Source organism: Boleophthalmus pectinirostris, unplaced genomic scaffold (assembly GCF_026225935.1).
Source record: "Boleophthalmus pectinirostris isolate CB_2022bp ecotype Guang Dong unplaced genomic scaffold, ASM2622593v1 HiC_scaffold_12, whole genome shotgun sequence".
Lineage (NCBI taxonomy): Eukaryota > Metazoa > Chordata > Actinopteri > Gobiiformes > Gobiidae > Boleophthalmus > Boleophthalmus pectinirostris.
Window position 1 is genome coordinate 4,484,131 of NW_026571018.1, and position 19,345 is coordinate 4,503,475.

Here is a 19,345-nt window from a genome sequence, read left to right on the forward strand (position 1 = left end):
CTTCTGGCTCTGGCTCTTCTCTCTGGCTCTGCTCTTCTGCTCTGGCTCTCTCTCTGGCTCTTCTCTCTGGCTCTGGCTCTTCTCTCTGGCTCTTCTGGCTCTTCTGCTCTGCTCTGGCTCTTCTCTCTGGCTCTTCTGGCTCTTCTCTCTGGCTCTTCTGGCTCTGGCTCTTCTCTCTGGCTCTCTCTGGCTCTTCTCTCTCTGGCTCTTCTGGCTCTGGCTCTTCTGGCTCTTCTGGCTCTTCTGGCTCTCTCCTCTGGCTCTTCTCCTCTGGCTCTCCTCTGGCTCTTCTTCTGGCTCTTCTGGGCTCTTCTGGCTCTGGCTCTTCTGCTCTGGCTCTTCTCCTCGTGCTTCGTCTCTGTCTGCTGTGCTGCTTCATAAAGTTCTGTGTGGTACTTTGTGACTTGTTTACTGTAATCAGAGCATGTGCAGCGTCGTGGTGGTGCCGTTCTACAGGTTTAGAACTTGTTTTTGAAAAACTCTTGAACTAAAACAACGACCTTAAAGCAAAGAAAGTGTACAGTGTCTCCAGAAAACACAGAGGTTAATTATATTTATTGTTTTTACTTATAAATCCGATGCTTTGCTTTTTTCTTTAACCTTCGGTAGAAAGCACACAGGATTTGTTATCTGTATTAACGGATATTTTCTTCTAAAAATAAAGCATTCAGTGTGTAAAACAAGTCAACATTAACCATATTTATATAAAACAGACAAATGAACAAAGACAGGTTTAAATTTCTTGTGTTATTTTGTTGCTGTAGATACAAAAAGTTTAGGGGTATTTTGGGTATCTTATTTATTATTTGAGTCTTACTGAAAATTTGCCTAAAAATTCTAAATTTGCCTTATTTTATGGAGTTAAAACTTCAATGAATCAGACAGATTAAGTATCAACAAATACTTCAGTATGATTTTTAATAAGCTTATTAAGTACAAGACTGTGAGGCAAAGCAAGGATAAGTTTATTTATTTTAGTATAACACAATTCACACAAAGTCATTCAAAGCGCTTTATAGAAAAAAAACAAAAACAAAAAAAAAAAAAAAACATTAAAATTACAATAAAAACAAATCAAAACATAATAATCATCATAAAATTAAAAATTTAAATTAAAAAAGAGAGAGACATTAATTACATAAATTAGAGAGAAAGTTTGGTGTCTCCTCTTAAAGTAGAGAAAGATTTTAATCAGTGATTTTTTTATATTTATTAAAATGTATTTTAAAATATATACAAAAATGTACTAAACATGATAGTACGAGCAAAGAGTTAGAATATATTTTTTATTTTTTTTCTCATAAAAAGAATCAATAAAATTATATTAATAATAATACAACTGCAGCAAATAATATTACCATATTTTCCTCTGGATTATAAAACGTCATTAAATGATCTGTTTTTTAAACTTATTTTTTTTACAAATAAACCACACTTGACTTTAAATGAAACACAGCAGTTGGATGGGTCAGTGTTGGGGAGTAACGGATTACATGTACCGGAGTTATGTAATCAGAGTACAAATTATGAGTAACTGTATTCAGTTACAGTTACTGTTTCAGTGAGTGGTAATTGAATTACAGTTACTTTGTTGAAATAAATGTATTACACAGCGGTATTTTCCTGTTTTCACATTTTGAGCTAAATCAGGACTAATCCAGGACTAAACCTGGACTAAACCAGGACTAAAACCAGGACTAAAACCTGGACTAAACCAGGACTAAACTAGGACTAAACCAGGACTAATCCAGGACTAAACTAGGACTAAACAAATGCAACATGACACCTAACAGTAGGTGGACATAATTGTGATCTCATATAGAAAACATTTCTCTATCAATAATATTTATAACATAAACAATATAATTTTTAGTTAAGTAAAGACTGAACATAATAAGAATTTTCAGGATGTGGTTGCTACATCCATGTAGTTTTAAAAAGCATGACAATATCAAGTAATCCAAAGTATTCAGATTACGTTACTCACTTTAAATAACTTAATGGATTCTGTTACAAACTACATTTTGGGGTATGTAATCTGTAATCTGTAGGGGAATACATTTTAAAAGTAACCTTCCCAACACTGTGGATGGGTGAGTGGTTTTGTTTGTTTGTTCGTTCACGGTGACTCTGGGCTTTGTTCAGTTGTGGCGTGTAGGGAGGGTGTGTCTGGGACCACGGATTGTCGGCGTGTTCGCAGTGACTCAGTTGTTCAGTCGTGTCTAGAAGTGGCACATTGCACTCGCTTTTTCGGTTCGTTCCTCCATTCCGTTCCTCGTCGGCGTGGAGTGATGAGTGTGTCTGTGGGTGTTTTTCGTTGTGCGGTTGTTGTCTGCTCCGTGTGTGTTTGCGGCTTTGTAGTTTACTGAAGTCGTGCTGGGACACCCGAGTGGATTCGTGTATAGGGTGCTCTGGATTGTGGGGCGTGCGGTCGTTTTTTGATGGGGTTGGAGTCTTAAGAGCAGGACTAATAGCTCGAAAAATATGGTACTGTTGAATAAAATGCAGCACACTCAAGAAAAAAAACACACTTTGTGCACTCCATAGAGAATAAAGCTGCATTGAGTCGTCCTCAGCGAGCATGCCCCCTGGTGGCCTGAAACAAAACACACAAAAAGTCTTGCATTAAAAAGCAAAGCAACTAACAATAATTGCCTCTAAAATAAATAGGTAAGTAATATTTTAAACATTTAAAATCTGTGAATAAATGAAGACAGTTGCATTTGTGTTTATTTTGGCCCCAGAAGACGGAAAAGAGGGTGCAGTACCTTATAGTAACAGCAGAGGGCAGGTATGTAAATAAGCTTCAACAGGACTAAGATCAGCACTCTTATGATGAGCTGGAAGTCAGACGCTAGAACACAAGGCATTGTATACATGCATCAAATTTCAGACTTCTGGTCATTACGCAATGCATACTGGGAAGGATTTTCCGAAAAAGTGAGCATCAAATTGCCATGTTTGTTTTCCCATTGGGATGTGTCTATTGTCCAAATGGATCTTTTCAAGTCTTTTGAACCATATCATTTTTGTTTCTGGTTCTGATATTGTTTTAGTTTTAGGATTCGGACATTGTAATTGTGTGGTTGTTGGATCCTAACAGCCGAGAAAACGGCTCAAGAAACGGGCTTCAGAAATTTGTGAACTCCATAAATGCAAAAGGGAATCAGATGTGTGTGACTGCAAACCTCTGTTCAAACTGTTTCTCTTCCCAATGGAATTGAAAAATAGTGAAAGGTGAAGGCGATGGGCAGGATTGATCCACAGGAAGGACCAAAAAGGAAACTTTGTCTGCCTAAGAAATCATCCCGAGTTTGCAGTGAACATTTTGTATGTGAAGCGACAACAAAACAAAATCCCGTTTGTTAATCGAGAGGTGGAGAAGACAAACAGACTGAGCTGCACTTTCTTGTTCGACTTTACAGCAACATCACGTCTTGGTCTCTTTGCAGTGGAAGGTGTTTCTTGGTGAACAGTTGGTGCCTTTCGCTTTGGCGTTGACTTTTTAAATTCGTAACTGAGGTTGAGCGAGGGATCGGGATTTTGCTTTGTTGGCTCTCCACATACAAAATGTTCTCTGCAAACTCAGGATGATTTAGGCAGTCAAAGGTTTCCTTTTTTGTTCTTCCTGTGGATCAATCCTGCCCATCGCCTTCAATTTCACTATTTTTCAATTCCGTTGGGAAGAGAAACAGTTTGAACGGAGGTTTGCAGTCACATACATCTGATTCCCTTTTGCATTTATGGAGTTTGCAAACTTCCGAAGCCCATTTTCCGCTGTTTAATATCCAACAACCACACAATTACGATGTCCCCAAAACTAAAATATGACAATATCAGAACCAGAAACAAAAGTGATATGGTTCAAAAGACTTGGAAAAATCGATTTTGTCAATAGATGCATCACACTGGGAAAACAAACATGAAAGGATTTTCTGAAAAAGTAAGCATCAAACCACCTAGTATGCACTGCACGAAGACCGGAAATCCGAAATTCGTGATGCATGCATTAAAACAGGATTAATATTGTTCTGAAGGTAATATGCAACGTATCATTGATAAAACCTGAATACCTCCAAGAGAGAGCTGCAGGGTGAGGCTCTGAGACGAGAAGTTGTGGTTGAACACGTGCAGGTGGTAAACACAGGTGTATCCTCCTCGGTGGGCGGGACCAGCGTCAGAGAACAGGAAGTGGGCGGTGTGATTGACGGCTGGCAGGGTGAGGTTCTCAGGGTTGGGAGTGTTAGAGATGAGCTGGAAGATGCCTCCTGGATACTGTGGTTCAACGGAGCATATGACGCTGAAGTCTGAGCCGAGCAGCACCCGGACCCCCTGTGCCTCGGCCTCCAGAGCCCCGTCAGCAGAGACAGACACGGAGATGTTCGGACGATTCAGCAACTCTGTGGAGAGAGGTGATCAGTCACATTGTCTTCCTGAACAAGATCTGCTGTGCTTGTATTTGCTGTTGTAGTGAAGACTGCCTTCTGGTGATGCTAAGAGACTCACATGCTGTGCCTGGTAAGATTTAGGGACCTTGGGTTTGTAAGATTGGGCGCCTGGACTCTTCTCTGGGACGGAGGTGCATCTTCAGTAACACAGACTCCAAGAGAGGAGACTGGGGCCTTCATATTCTTTTGAACCCAATAACTTAACCGTCTAAGGGTAGTGTAGGCTATGGGGATATACATGTCAAATATTGACTTGTACCCAATTTTAAAATGTGACAATATCAATTAAAAATAATTAAATCAAATAATTTAAAAAATAATGTTGTATTTATTTTAATTTTGTGTAATACTAATACTACTACTACTACTACTAATAATAATAATAATTTAATTATTTATTTTAATTTATGTATTATTATTTGTGGTCATTCATTTTATTAATAACTGTATATAATTTTCATTTTTATTATTATTTTCTAATAATAATTGCTTATTCAAGGTCCTTGAGTCCCAAAGAAATTATACTTTTTCCATATCTGAATTTTATGACAGAGACATAAAACTGGTACCAGATGATTCATTATGTCCATATTTATATTTATAACTTCCACTGACACTATAGGGCTAAACTTCAGAGGCTTGGTGGACCCAGTAGACATCGAGAGAATTTCATGAAATTTCTCATGGAATTTTACTTTGTCAAGTGTAAAAAAATTATACTAGGTACACATTGATTTTCAAAATTTTTTTCAAAAAGTTGGGCAAATGATGCACCCTAATGCAACATGCAGAGATTGCTCTCTAACTATCTGTAAAATGTAAACCTTTTTCTTTGCACTGTATGCTATAAATCTTTAAAAGAGGTTTTTGTGTACTCTGTCCTGCCTTTCCTTAGTACGATATTCAGCTCTGCTCATGTGTTTTTCTGTGCTCTGTCATTCATCTGACAGAGCAGCTCAGAAGATTAGTCCGTCTCTTGGGGACCACAGAGAATCACTGGTTTAGTGCAGACTTTGTCTGACTCTGGGGTTCACACTTTACACAGATGAATCTGAAGCTGGGAAAGATGTCCTTTTTGTCTAAAATTGTGTAAAATATAAATGTACACATTACCAATACATATTGCAGTATTTGATCAAAAATATTTATGCTGCAGAAAACTGTGCTAGACTTGGCTGGAGGACAATCTCCATGTGCATGTTTTGGTTGGTGAGAGACACCACAGTCTGACCTGGACTCACGTAAAAGTTTGAGATAATATGAAGTTTGGATTACCGCGATAATTTGCATGCACACTTGTTTGTCGCTTGTTCTCATCTCAGATATGGGACAAACCAGAAGAAGAGCACAGCTAAATTCTACAGAAAACCCACAGAGCTTCTTAAAAAGGAGATATTATGTAACATCAACTTTGTGGAGCAGTCCTTTGTGCTATAACTATGTTCCCTTTTCAAAAACACATCATAATCAGCTCAAAAGCTTTGCTTTTAAAATAAATGTGTAGGCTATAACATAAAACGTAATATTCACGTCAAAATATCTGTTTTCTCTGCAGTTCAATTACAATAAAGAAAAGCATGAGACAGTGACTGGCTAAAAAGAAATCAACTCCTAACATTTCACTGGTTTATGGATTCTTGTGGATTTTATGGATACAAATCATTATTTGGCGACTGTTTCGTAATGGGAGCAAAAACAGACGACAGCAGCAAGAGGGACACGTGCGTTTGGAGTTTACAGATCTCTAAAATAACCTCAGCATGGTGATAGTGGATAGTGGATAGTTCATCTCTGGTTTTACACGAGTCTGCCTGGAGTCATGTGGCCTGCACATGTTTGTAATGTTCTGATATCAGTGCGTTTGGTAAATGCTGTTTGGACAAAGTCTGTTGTGTAAAAGAGGACAACTGTTTGCTCTGTTGTGACTGTACAGGTGTGAGGCTGTGGTGCTTGATCTCAGTGGTGGAGAACAGCTTATAGTACTGGTTCTGAGTGCATTTAGTAATATTCGGCATAACTAATGATGATTAGAGCTCGTTTTTACTGTATTTTTGAGCATTTTTTGTTGGCAATTTAATAGTTACTTTATCTGGTAATTTATACTTTTGTCAAACGGTAACAGAATTACCCCCACAACTCAAATAACAGGTAAAATTTCCTTTTTGAAGGATCTTCAACACTGGTTTTGTTATTTGTTGATGTTGAATGTCATGAAATAAAAGCTGATTTCAAGTTTTACAATTACACTACCACTCAAAAGTTTGGACACACTTTTTCATGTATGATTCTTTATTTCCATGATTATTTACACTGTAGATTCTCACTGTAAGCATCAAAACTATGAGTGACAAATATGGAATTTAGTAAACAAAAAATGAAGCCAAAATATCTTTACTTCGATCACTCGTTTGCACTCTTGGTATTCCCTGACACGGCACAGATGTGAAGTGAAAGACTTTTCAGGAGACTTCATCAAGAAGCTGACTGAGAAAAGGCCAAGATGCTGTTAACAAAGCAAAAGGTGGATACTTTGAGGATTTTATTATAAAATATTTAACTGTGTTTTTGTTTCTTTGCTATATAATTCCATATAGCTTTTGTTGAAATGTAGGAAGTAGTAAACAAAGAGAAAAAAAACAACAACAAAGCATCGAATCAGAAGGTGTGTACAAACAGGTGTAAATACAATTTGAAATAATTGGAATGAAATAAAACCTATTTCAGACTTTTGCTCTTACCTGAACACACAGCCTCCTGCACCGTGCGTGAGCCTATGTTGGTTGCACTCCGAAGACAGTCGCTTATTGGAGCTTTCTTCACACAATCATGTGACACATCCCAAATAACTTTTCTTCTCTCTATCACTTTTCCAGAAACAGCTGAGCCACAGTGCAGGTCTCGACACACCATCTGCAGCAGGTCCCATTCTTTAGTGATTAAGATTGGATGCCACCATCCCTTGTGTCTCGCCTCTACAACTCCAGCACAACGACTGGCATCCCCCACCAACCTGATTGGCTCTGAAAGAAGTCAGAGTGAAACAGGCTTATGAGGAATGTGATAAAAGCACAAAAGGAAATGTCCAGAGGTCGGCACAATAACTGTGGTTAGGGGAAACACAGACCAACTCTGACCACCCTTGCACCTTCATCTCTCCACCACTGTTTCTAATGCCCCTGTTACCTGAGCAGGTGAGAATCACAGATGTTTCTGAGGAGCAGATGTCTGAGCTGAACCTGGGACAGTCCTTCAGAGTAGACTCATGGCCCTCACATTGGAACACCGGCCCCAAAAGAACCTGGCCCTCTCCAGGAGCCCCACAGCCCAGCTCCCTGCACACCACCTCTGCTCCCAGCTGGTTCAAGGCCCCTTCACAGACCCAGGTCCAGGACTCGTCCATGCGGATCTGCAGTGATCCTGAGCACAGACTGGGCCCAGAGACCAGCCGCACCGACTCTGTGAACACAGGATGGTGTAGACTGACTCAGTGTTGGTTGTGTTAATGTTAAAAGTTTTCTATTGTATTCTCATCATGCCAGGTTTAAAATTCAACTCAGGGGGAGTAGATCACATCATTATGCAGACCTGTGCGTGTACAGAGCAGGAGGAGCAGTTCTTTTGCTCAGATGCTAAACTCTTAGGCCCCATCCACACTAGTGTGTATTTGAGTTCTTTTAAGTGTGGATGCAGTGTTCGTTCACACTAATCTGATGGAAAATGGCTCCAGAGACGGAACGATCTGTGTCCTTATTGGACCACATCTCTGTGACTTGTGCCTTCCTGATTGGCTGGGTTTGTGACATCATGTGATGCTATTGAGGAAAACAGTTTAAACAAACCATAGACAATCGGAAAACAGCGTAGCTACAACTACTGGCACAGAACAGACTCACCATTAGCAGAACACCCCTGTCACAAAAAGAACACTTATAGTCGTGTCCTTTTTAAGACCGTCAGAAGCTGACCGCGTCGAGGCACAAGGAGCTAGCTGTTTTTTTGAGCGCTTAGTTTATGCAAATTAGCCACGTGGTTTTAAATTTTGTTTCTGTAAAACGTAAAAGAACTCTCAGGCTACGTTTATATGATGACTGTCTGAGAAGTGTTGTCGCGTCTTCACTTTTTATTCCGCATTTAGACAAGCATTTTTGTGAGGAAATCTGTGTGCATACAGTGACACAAAAGTATGTGGAATTTGATTGGGTATGGATGCCAGGCGGCTCGATGGTGCTGTAATACATTATCACACAGCATATGTGATGTAAACGTGTACTCGACTTGAGCAGATCTGACCAGAGTTTTGCATCTTGGGAAGTGTAGAAGGAAACGCTACGGAGGAGCATATTCAGCTTTTCCACTCTGGAGGGTGGTTTCATATTTTTGTGTTTTTAAGCCCCAAAAAGGCTGTCACGAACGAAAAGGCAATTCTGATCAAATATTTTGTTGTTTTTAGTGTAAACAGGCTCTTAGATGTGCACTGGTTGCAGACTTACCTGAACAGACAAGTGGCCAGATGTAATCTACATTTATATGATGTACAGTCACACACTCTCTCAGGGAAGATGTGGAGCAGACACAGGACGAGCTGAGTTGCCAAGAAGGCATAAGTGAAGGAAGGGCCTCACCGAATGAAGTCACAGTCCCACAGTTAGATCGGTGGCACAGTGAAGCTGCTGTTTCCAGGTTCCACTCCGTCATGTCCACATTTCTCCATTCGCCCTGGTGTTTAACTGAAATCAATCCATCACAACGCCTTCCTAGTTTGACATGGTCCGGGTCTGCAACAACAACAATCAAGTGAAGATGAGCACAGAAGGTGGCCAGCTAACATGTGCTTCTTACAGGGGCATTTCATAGCAGCTACACGTTTGCAGCAGAAGCCAGAAAGGGGAAAAGCAACAATTACAAGGTACTGTATTAAGGGGACAGTTCAGAATTTTGAACATAGGACCTAATTTCCTAGTGAGCCAGAGTGTTGGAGATGTGCGGAGACACTTTTTAAAATATTCCATCCAGTCCTTGTATTTGCAGAGGTCGCTGGTGTTAGACTAGTGCATGTCAATGGACAAAAACAGTCTTACCCACTCCACAAAGCACCTGAGGCAAAACAGTTATTACACCAGACTGTCGATGTGAATGTCTGTGTTGATAGAATAATTTTAGATGTAAAACTGACCTTGCATTTGAAGGATTTATGTCCGAGGAGCAGCAGCGAGTTGTACTTCCTGACAGAAAGCTCGGCAGCGGCGGACTGATATATGAGAAAATAGTCCCTCAACATGCCACGATACATGCGATGCAAGGTCAGTTTTACTTCAAACATTATTCTGTCCACACAGACATTTACATCAACAGTTTGGTGTAATAATTGTTTTGCTTCGGGTGTTTTGTGGAGTGTTTTTAGTGACATGGATAACTATAGCCACTATAGCACCAGTGACCTCTTCAAATACAAAGACTGGATGGAATTTTTTTTAAGTGTCTCCACACGTCTCCAACACTGTATAACTAGGAAATGAGGCTCTATGTCCAAAATTGTGAACTGTCCCTTTAAACAAAATTGATTCTTGAGAGCTTTATAGTCAGGGGGGAATTCATGAAAATCGTACACTTCTGGAAAAGTTTTAGATTTTTGGCAGGGTTTGGGCCTAAGGTTTTCAAAAATCCATGGATACAAGTTGGGGTGCGCCCCCTAGTGGCTGGTATACATAAAATCCAAAATGGCCCCTGCAGAAAGGAGAAAAGGTTATATCTCTGCTTTCCTTCAGTCTTAAATTGTTGTATAATATAATTTTTCTACTTTGTTTGATACAAGGAATTCAATTCTGATATATTCTTCTTATTTTTAGTCAATTTTTTATGTTGAATCTATTATCATAGTCATATTTTCTCTGAAAAAAGTCACATTTATATATTACTCAGGGCCCTAGACCCATAGTTTTACCTCCAAGGTGCTTTTCTTTGTTAACTGGACAGGTCACTATGTGGACCAGTGGTTTGTATCAATCTCCCTGCTGCAAGGCCAACACTTTAAGTGTCTCTCTCCACACCCGCGCACACAAACACACTGGTTACTTTTCATTTATAAATGTTTAATTGGTAAAACTCTGTCCTACCTCAGCTCACTCCTGCACATCCGCAGCTCCAGACTCACACTGCGCTCTAACAGATACATAACCCTGGTTGTTCCTAAAGCCGTTCAGCTTTGGGCCGTTCCTTATTTAATTTTCTGCAGCAAGTGACTGGAACCACCTTCAACAGACTTTAAAACTTTGTTTGTTTTTACCTCTGTCGACTTTTAAAAACTCCATCTAGAGTATTTTACAGGATCATTGCACTTTTACTTGTTTTGCACTTTTATATCTTTAATCTGTAATTGTTTCACTCTCTTATATCTCTATTCACTGTTTCATGTTATGATCGATGTGTGAGTGTTTTCTGTTTGTACATCTGTTTTATTCTGCCTCTTGGTCAGGTCGTCATTGTAAATGAGAAGGTGTTCTCAACTGACTTACCTGGTAAAACATTGAATAAATAAAAAAATAAATAAAAATACGAAGTAACACAAGGAACCGTGTGAGAGAAACCACAGCATTTTGACCTTAACGCATGAATTGAGCAAGTATTACCATACAGCACCTACCATACAGTTGTGATCCGGTGCTAAATAATATTTTTTAAATAAACCCCTTTAAAATGTATTTTATCTGATCTGTAAATGGGGATGAAACTGATTTGATGGATCACTTTTCTGTTCTGTTACCTGAGCAGGTGAGGTTCACGGCTCGCCCTGAGGAGCAGGTGTCTGAGCTGGAGCTGGGACAGTCCATCAGAGAAGACTCATGACCCTCACAGTAGAACATCTGCCCCAGAAGAACCTGTCCTTCTACAGAGAAACCCCCCTGGGAGAGAGAAGGAGCCCCACAGCCCAGCTCCCTGCACACCACCTCTGCCCCCCGCTGGGTCAAGGCCTCTTCACAGACCCGGGTCCAGGACTGGTTCTGGTGGATCTGCAGTGATCCTGAGCACAGACTGGGCCCAGAGACCAGCCGCACCGACTCTGTGAACACACACAGGTCTGTGACATCAGCTCAGAACCAACGCAACACATCACATGATCTCAGAAACTCAGAGACAGCAGCCGGTGCAACACACATGTTACAACGACAACAATAACACACGTGCATAATCTGATCACATTTGCTGATTCATTTAAACCCTGTGTTGTTGTGACAGAGACTTGTGTAACGAGAAATGTTTCTTGTTTGCAAATTGTGGCTAAAGTAATGATTTAAGAAGTCTTTGCTTTTGTATTGCAGTTCTTCATTCATTAGAGCATATAGTTGAATTTGATCTTAAATGTGTTTAATTTGTGAAACTTCATTGTAAAATAAAACAAAATCCCTCTTAAGTTTAAAAAAAAAATATATTCTATGTTTGCTAATGTGTGCATTGTGTCACCATGGTAACTGCTACATGCATCTGTAGTCAGTGTTGGGGAGTAACAGATTACATGTACTGGCGTTACGTAATCAGAGTACAAACTATGAGTAACTGTATTCAGTTACAGTTACTGTTTCAATGAGAGGTAATTGGATTACAGTTACTTTGTTGAAATTAATGGATTACATGGCAGTATTTTCCTGTTTTCACATTTTGGGGCTATATATTTTTTTTCTCAGAAATTCCACTCATTGCCAGACACTAAACCAGGTCTAAACCAGGTCTAAAGCAGGACTAAACCAGGTCTAAAACAGGATCTAACAGGACTAAATCATGCTGCGTGGACCGTGTCTCCTCCTCTTCTATCAATAATATGTTTAAAGACTCGACCTTTTCATTGTCTTTTAACAGACAAAACATCTTACGTTAAAATATCTTAGTCTTTGCTTCTCTACTGTACATCAAGTAATCCAAAGTATTCAGATTACGTTACTCACTTCAAGTAATTTAATGGATTACATTACAAACTACATTTTGGGGTATGTAATCTGTAATCTGTAGGGGAATACATTTTAAAAGTAACACTCCCAACACTGTCTGTAATGGTGTAATGTGTAGAACACCCCCAGCTTGAGATCACTGCAAAGTATCAGTCGGAGTTACACAGATGTCCAGTCTCCAACAGTGCTGTGTGTGTGTGTGTGTGTGTGTGTGTGTTTGAGTTTTTACCTGAACAGTGCAGCTCCAGACTGTACTCAGAGGAAACAGTATCACTCCTGAAACACCGTCTCAAAGAACTCTCCACACAGTCAGGTAAGAGTTGGGCTACTTCTTTTACTGAACCTGTTTTCATCTGAACAGACAGAGCAGTGCCACAGTCTAGCTGGGCACACACTCTGTTTGCAAACTGCAGGTTAAAGTTGTGTGGCTTCACTGCTGTCCATTTTAGAGAAGACATTTGAAGCTCCAGTTCTCCCTGACAGAGGCTGAATCCTCCCACCAAGCGAAGGTTAAACGGCTCTGGGGAAACAAAACACTGACCCTGAACTCATCTGTTCAGACACTGAAAAATACTTCACACATGTGGCATTTGTGTTTTTGCAATTCTAGCTGGACTAGTTCTTGTCGTTTTTTTGGGTGCTGTTTACGGTGATTCAGAGCAAGAAAAAAATCTTTTCTATATATGTAATATCTCGGTAACACTTTATAATAACTACACCTTATTTAGCCTTAATAAAGCATGAACAAAGACTTAATTAATAATGATTCACGCTTAATTACTACCTGAATTAGCACTTAACTTGCACTTAAGTTGTCTGTGCTGTAGTTACTCAAAAGTATTTCTTACTTAATTACTCATGAACTAACCATTTGTGTGTGCATTTGTAAATGTATATTTAAGTAAACATTTGAGCATTTATTAATGATTAATAAGCCATGAGAGAATGATTTACTAGTAATGCATTATTGTTTCTCTGGAATTTGACCAACCTTAACAAATGTTTAATAAAAGACAATTAGTCTTCACTTTAGAAAAGCTCTCAGAAAGACTTAACTAACAGAAAACAGCTGCCTGAATGATCATTGCATTATTACTAAATCATTCTCTCATAACTTACTAATCCTTAATAAATGCTCAAATGTGAACTTAAATATGCATTTGTAAACACACAAATGGTTAGTTCATGAGTAATTAAGAAAGAAACACTTATGAGTAACTATTTACAGCACAGGTGAATTAAGTGCAAGTTAAGTGTTAATTCAGGTAGTAATTAAGTAGTTACTAAGTGTGAATCATTATTAATTAAGTCTTTGTTCATGCTTTATTAAGGCTAAATAAGGTGTAGTTATTACAAAATGTTACCAATATCTCTTTAAAAGCACTTGGAGATGAACTAAGATCAAAAGTTATTTCTAAACTCTGTACTGAGCTCCAGAGCAGTGAGGTCAGTGAGGTTAAAAATATAAAGGGAAAATGGGAAAGAAGAAGAAGAAGCAGGGTTTACGTTGTGATTAGAAGAATGGGAAGATGTTTTGCAGAATAATGTGAAGTGCACAGAATCCACCAACTGGAGAGAATTTGTTTGGAAGAATGTGATACGCTTTTGTCGGGGGCCTTCACAGGGCGCTGCTGTGGGGAGGGTACCGCTTGCTGGAGAAAGTTTGGGACAGGGAGCGCCCAACATTTTCATATACTTTGGGAATGCCCAGTTTCACAGTTCTGGTCCCAGGTTAGGAGCAGTATTGAAAACAATCTCTCTGTTACTTTAATTTGGAAAGACTGTTCTTTGGGATCAGGTCTGCTCATCTTATAGAACGTGAGAAAAATATATATTCATAAAATCAGTGTTGGGAAGGTGACTTTTAAAATGTTTTCCCCTACAGATTACAGATTACACACCCCAAAATGTAGTTTGTAACTTAATCCATTAAATTACTTAAAGTGAGTAATGTAATCTGAATACTTTGGATTACTTGGTTTTCTGTAGAGAAGCAAAGACTCGGAAATCTTCACATAAGATGTTTTGTCTGCTAAAAGAAAATAAAAAGCCCAGACTTTACTGAACCGTTTAAAAATATTATTGATAGAAAAGGAGGAAACACGGTCCACACGCCATGGTTTAGTCCTGTTAAATCCTGTTTTAGTCCTGTGTTAGTCCTGGTTTAGATCTAGTTTAGACCTGGTTTAAACCTGGTTTAGTCCTGGTTTAGACCTGGTTTAGTCCTGGTTTAGTCCGGATTTAGACCTGCTTTAGACCTGGTTTTAGCCCCAGTTTAGATCTAGTTTAGCCCTGGTTTTAATCCTGGTTTAGACCTGGGTTCAGTCCTGGTTCAACCCTGATTTAGTCCTGGTTTAGTGTCCGGCAATGAGTGGAATTAACAAACAAAAAAAAAAGGGATAAAGCCCCAAATGTGAAAACAGGAATATACCACCGTGTAATCCATTTATTTCAACAAAGTAACTGTAATCCAATTACCTCTCATGGAAACAGTAACTGTAACTGAATACAGTTACTCATAAATTGTACTCTGATTACGTAACGCCGGTACATGTAATCTGTTACTCCCCAACACTGTTTAGAATATACTTGTGGCTTAGTGATAAAGTTCTTTGCCCTGAGGATTGGATGAATGTTGTCCGCACTATTTACGTAATGGAAAAACTGACATTGACAAATTTGACAATTATTGGAAAACTGGAAAAGTGTTTGTTGCCTCATTTAGGTCAGATTTTTTTTCTTGTTTTGTTATTATTACTCTTATTATTACCAAGCTTTTTTTTTCAAGCTTGATAATTCTTGCAACACATGTACAGTGTTTATTAATTTTGTTTACAGTTAGTCCAAAATTCTGCTGAATTTTTTTGAGTTTTAACTCTGAAATGAAAGGGGAGCCGGTGCAATGAGGAGAAAATATAAAAATGTGATGTGTTTTCTGATGTTAATCCTAGTTTCCAGATTAAAATCACATTATGTTCACTTCACTTTTGCCTCCATCTGGAATTGAAATGTTTTTGTTTACACATTTTAAATGGTCTACACATATATTAGTGCTATTTACAAAAAAAAAAATATGTGTGGCACCCAGTGTTGGGGAGTAACAGATTACATGTACTGGAGTTACGTAATCAGAGTACAAATTATGAGTAACTGTATTCAGTTACAGTTACTGTTTCAATGAGTGGGACACTAAACCAGGACTAAAACCAAGTCTAAACCAGGTCTAAATCAGGATTGAACCAGGACTGAACCCAGGTCTAAACCAGGACTAAAACCAGGTCTAAATCAGGACTAAAACCAGGTCTAAATCAGGACTAAAACCAGGTCTAAACCAGGTCTAAACCAGGATTAAACCAGGTCTAAACTAGATCTAAACTGGGGCTAAAACCAGGTCTAAAGCAGATCTAAGACAGGACTAAAATAGGATTTAACAGGCTGAAACCATTCCACATGGATTGTGTCTCCTCCTCTTCTATCAATAGGAAAGTCTGAGCTTTATTTTTTTTTTAGCAGACAAAACTTCTTATGTGAAGAAATCAGAGTCTTTGCTTCTCTACAGCAAATCAAGTAATCCAAAGTATTCAGATTACGTTACTCACTTTAAGTCATTTAATGGATTACGTTACAAACTACATTTTGGGGTATGTAATCTGTAATCTGTAGGGGAATCCATTTTAAAAGTCACCTTCCCAACACTGGTGGCACCCCAATAAATTTATATCAGAAAAACAAATGTACAAAAATGCTTTAGATTTATTTTCAACACACTGTTCCACTATTTCATTTCTTTGTTTATTCATATATATTTAAAAGAGCCGCAGTATTTCATGAAACCAGATCAGTTTAAACATTATTTGTGTGTTTGTGCATTTACCTGTTGAAGTGACGTTTGCAGACAGCAGCCCTGCACACAACACACCAACAAGTGTTTTATTAATGTCACAAAATATAACGTTAGCCACATTTAAAAGTGTCCTGTCATACTGTTGGATTTGACATTTCTCTGAGTTAAAGATAAAGTATGTAAGTTTCTGCATGTCTCCATGGAAACAGAATATTAAAACCATACTTCTAGAGCCGGGGTCACCAAACGTATAACAGAACTGTACGACCCAGACCAAAAAAAAACACCTGCAGGCCTCAGCGTGGAGTAGAAATTACGCAACACATAATCCCTGGCACATATTTGTTAAGTACTTCACACTTTGTTTAATTTGAAATACCACAGATATTCCATTTATTTATTTTCTTATATAAAATATCAAGGTCAGGAACATCTGGTGACACTGGCAGAGGGTGAAAAATTACAAATTGTAGGTAGGCCTGTTGATATTAACAATAATAATATTAATAACAGTTGTATTAATAATAATTATGTGCAGCACTTAATAAAAGTCAAATAAATAGGCCTATCAAATAAATACATAAAAAATTGAAATTATAATGTGAACAATAGATCAACTTCCCCGCTACAGTTTATGTTTCAAGAATGTTTCTTATCATTTGTCTGCGGATGATTTACAGTTGTATTGTTCTTTTAAAGAAACAGAAATGGACAGACTGAAAACCCTCCTGCAGTGCTTCTTTTGTATAAAAAATTGGCTTTCTGCAAACTTCTTACAACTTAATCGGGGTTGCAGTAGAGCATTCGCCCACTGATCTGAAGGTTGGCAGTTTGATTCCAGCTCTCGACATAAACATCACAGGTTGAGCGGTCAGATCCACTGACCCACAGGTTGGCTGGTGTGATTCCAGCTCCCTCAGTGTCCTTGGACCTTGCCCACAGTGTCTGTGTACTAATCTTGAAATGATTGTTCACTCTTTTATTTCATCTCATTTAGATTATTGTAATTCTCTTTTTACTTGTTTTAATGCTTCTACGTTTAAGCGGCTGCAACTTGTACAGAATGCAGCTGCAAGGTTTTTAACAGGAGCAAACAGACAAACTCACATTACACCTGTTTTATCTTCACTGCACTGGCTCCTGTTAAGCTCCGTGTTGATTTTTAAATTTTGTTTTTATCTTATAGAGCTTTAAATGGACAAGTGCCCCAGTACATCAGTGACTTACTGCGCCCCTACTCCTCAGGCCGCGCCCTCCGGTCCTCAGGTCAGGGCTTCTTGATGGTCCCAAAGACCCGATTTAAAACTCGGGGTGACGTTTGCTTTCAGGCTGTGGCTCCCAAATTATGGAACACCCTGCCCCAAGCTCTACGTGAGGCAGACTCTATAGACTCTTTTAAAAAGCAGCTCAAGACACTGCTCTTTAGACAGGCTTTTAGTTGACTGTGTCCTCTGTTCTTGTTTATGTTGTTTTTATGCTGTTTTGCTCTGTAAAGCACTTTGTGATTTTTTTTTTATCTGTGAAAGGTGCTATATAATTAAAGATTTACTTACTTACTTACATATCTATGCAGGTGAGCATTATCTAGGTTAAGGTGAAAATGAAATGAGCAGGCGACCATTTACAGGTCAAAACTAAAGCAACAACAGAATAACGGGAATCAAAATCAATAGTATGTGTGGGCATAGGTGACGAAAATTTTGTGGCAAATTCAGCAGCAAATGTAAATACATCATATAATTATTTAAATATAAATACTTAATACAAATATATTTTTTTAAATGGAAAAAATCAACAAAATACAAGATGCAGACGTGTTATTATTTGCCTCAAAGTCATTTAAATCAACAGGCCATGACAACTTTTGAGAATCGCCTCATAGGGCCAGTTCAGCCGGGCTGGGGGCCCGAGTCTGAGCCCGAGGTCCTTAGTTCGATGACCCCTGTTCTAGACTGAAGCTTCATGCCGTGTGGGAAATTATAGTTCAAGGGTGTCCAAACTTTACACATATGTAAACACAGACGAAGCAGATCGAGACTGGAGCTCAAAACAGTGAATAGTTGAAATATGTGCAGGTTTAACACGTTAGACCAGCAGCGTCAAACTCAAATTCACAAATAAATAAATAATGTCGCTATAGTCTGTCTGTAGCCGGCGGCAGCTCTAATACATATTTACATATACACACTAAATATTAAAGCTTTATCAAAGTCAATTTTCAAAAAACTTGCAGTAAAAAGTTCATTATTCATATTTGATGCCATTTAATTTAGGCCAATTCACAGGAAGCCTGAGGGCCGAGGAAAATTCATCTGAGGGCCACATTTGGCCCACGGACCATAGTTTGGACATGCATGTTACAGGTAAAGGAAAAATATTGACATGGAAACAAGTAGGGCATCCTCCAGGCTAAAAAAGAGTCAGGATTGTGTTTTTCAGAGCAATAAACACAATGAAAATGAAAAAAATAAATGAAATAAACATGATTTTTCCTTTTTTGGTGAACTCCTAGTACAGTCTGTGACTTTAACAGATGTACATAAACAGTAGAAAAAATATTAAAACAATAACATGATCTGCTTTGGATCAATATACATTTTGTTAATAATGCATTTACAAAACTGTCATGTTGAAACCAGTTTACAGCAATAAATAAATGAATAAACGTTTCTTACCGAAGCTGCAGAGGGACAAAAACACCTGGATGAATGCGTGGGCCATGACCAGGTCTGGATCTGGACCTGGACCAGTACCGCTGCGTGTGGACTCGGTCTGTGCTCTCAGACGGTTTCCTGTTTTGAACAGTTTGTTTACAGTTTATCTCTTCATCACTTGTGGCTTTTCTCTTGACGCAGCTCTTGCGTCTTTAAAATGATACTTAGTTCTGATAATGGATTTATTCAGCCCACAAAATGTCATTTACTTGAATACTATAACAAATAAGAAATGCATAATTCATATTTTCTCAACAACACTTTTACAGAATCAACAGTCGAAGCATGAAACTATGATGGAAATTTATATTGGAAAGATTTCTCTCAATTTTTTGTTGTTGTCTTAGCTCTCCTCAAACACACGTTAAGTTGATCAGCACAAGTCTGTGATATGTATGT

At 38.6% G+C, this 19,345-nt stretch overlaps 1 protein-coding gene across 1 annotated transcript; it reads right to left on the reverse strand.

Annotated features, from left to right (window-relative positions):
• Window positions 1-1,373: 1,373 nt before the first annotated feature.
• On the reverse strand, window positions 1,374-18,994 carry LOC110163471 (scavenger receptor cysteine-rich type 1 protein M130-like). Its single transcript, XM_055148664.1, has 10 exons — window positions 18,908-18,994; window positions 16,263-16,292; window positions 12,618-12,908; window positions 11,209-11,505; window positions 8,939-9,223; window positions 7,632-7,904; window positions 7,187-7,468; window positions 4,074-4,400; window positions 2,769-2,854; window positions 1,374-2,596 (listed from the first exon to the last, which is right to left on the reverse strand). The coding sequence occupies exons 1-10, from the start codon at window positions 18,951-18,953 to the stop codon at window positions 2,573-2,575; spliced, it is 1,941 nt and encodes a 646-aa protein (XP_055004639.1). The 5' UTR covers window positions 18,954-18,994; the 3' UTR covers window positions 1,374-2,572.
• Window positions 18,995-19,345: the final 351 nt, after the last annotated feature.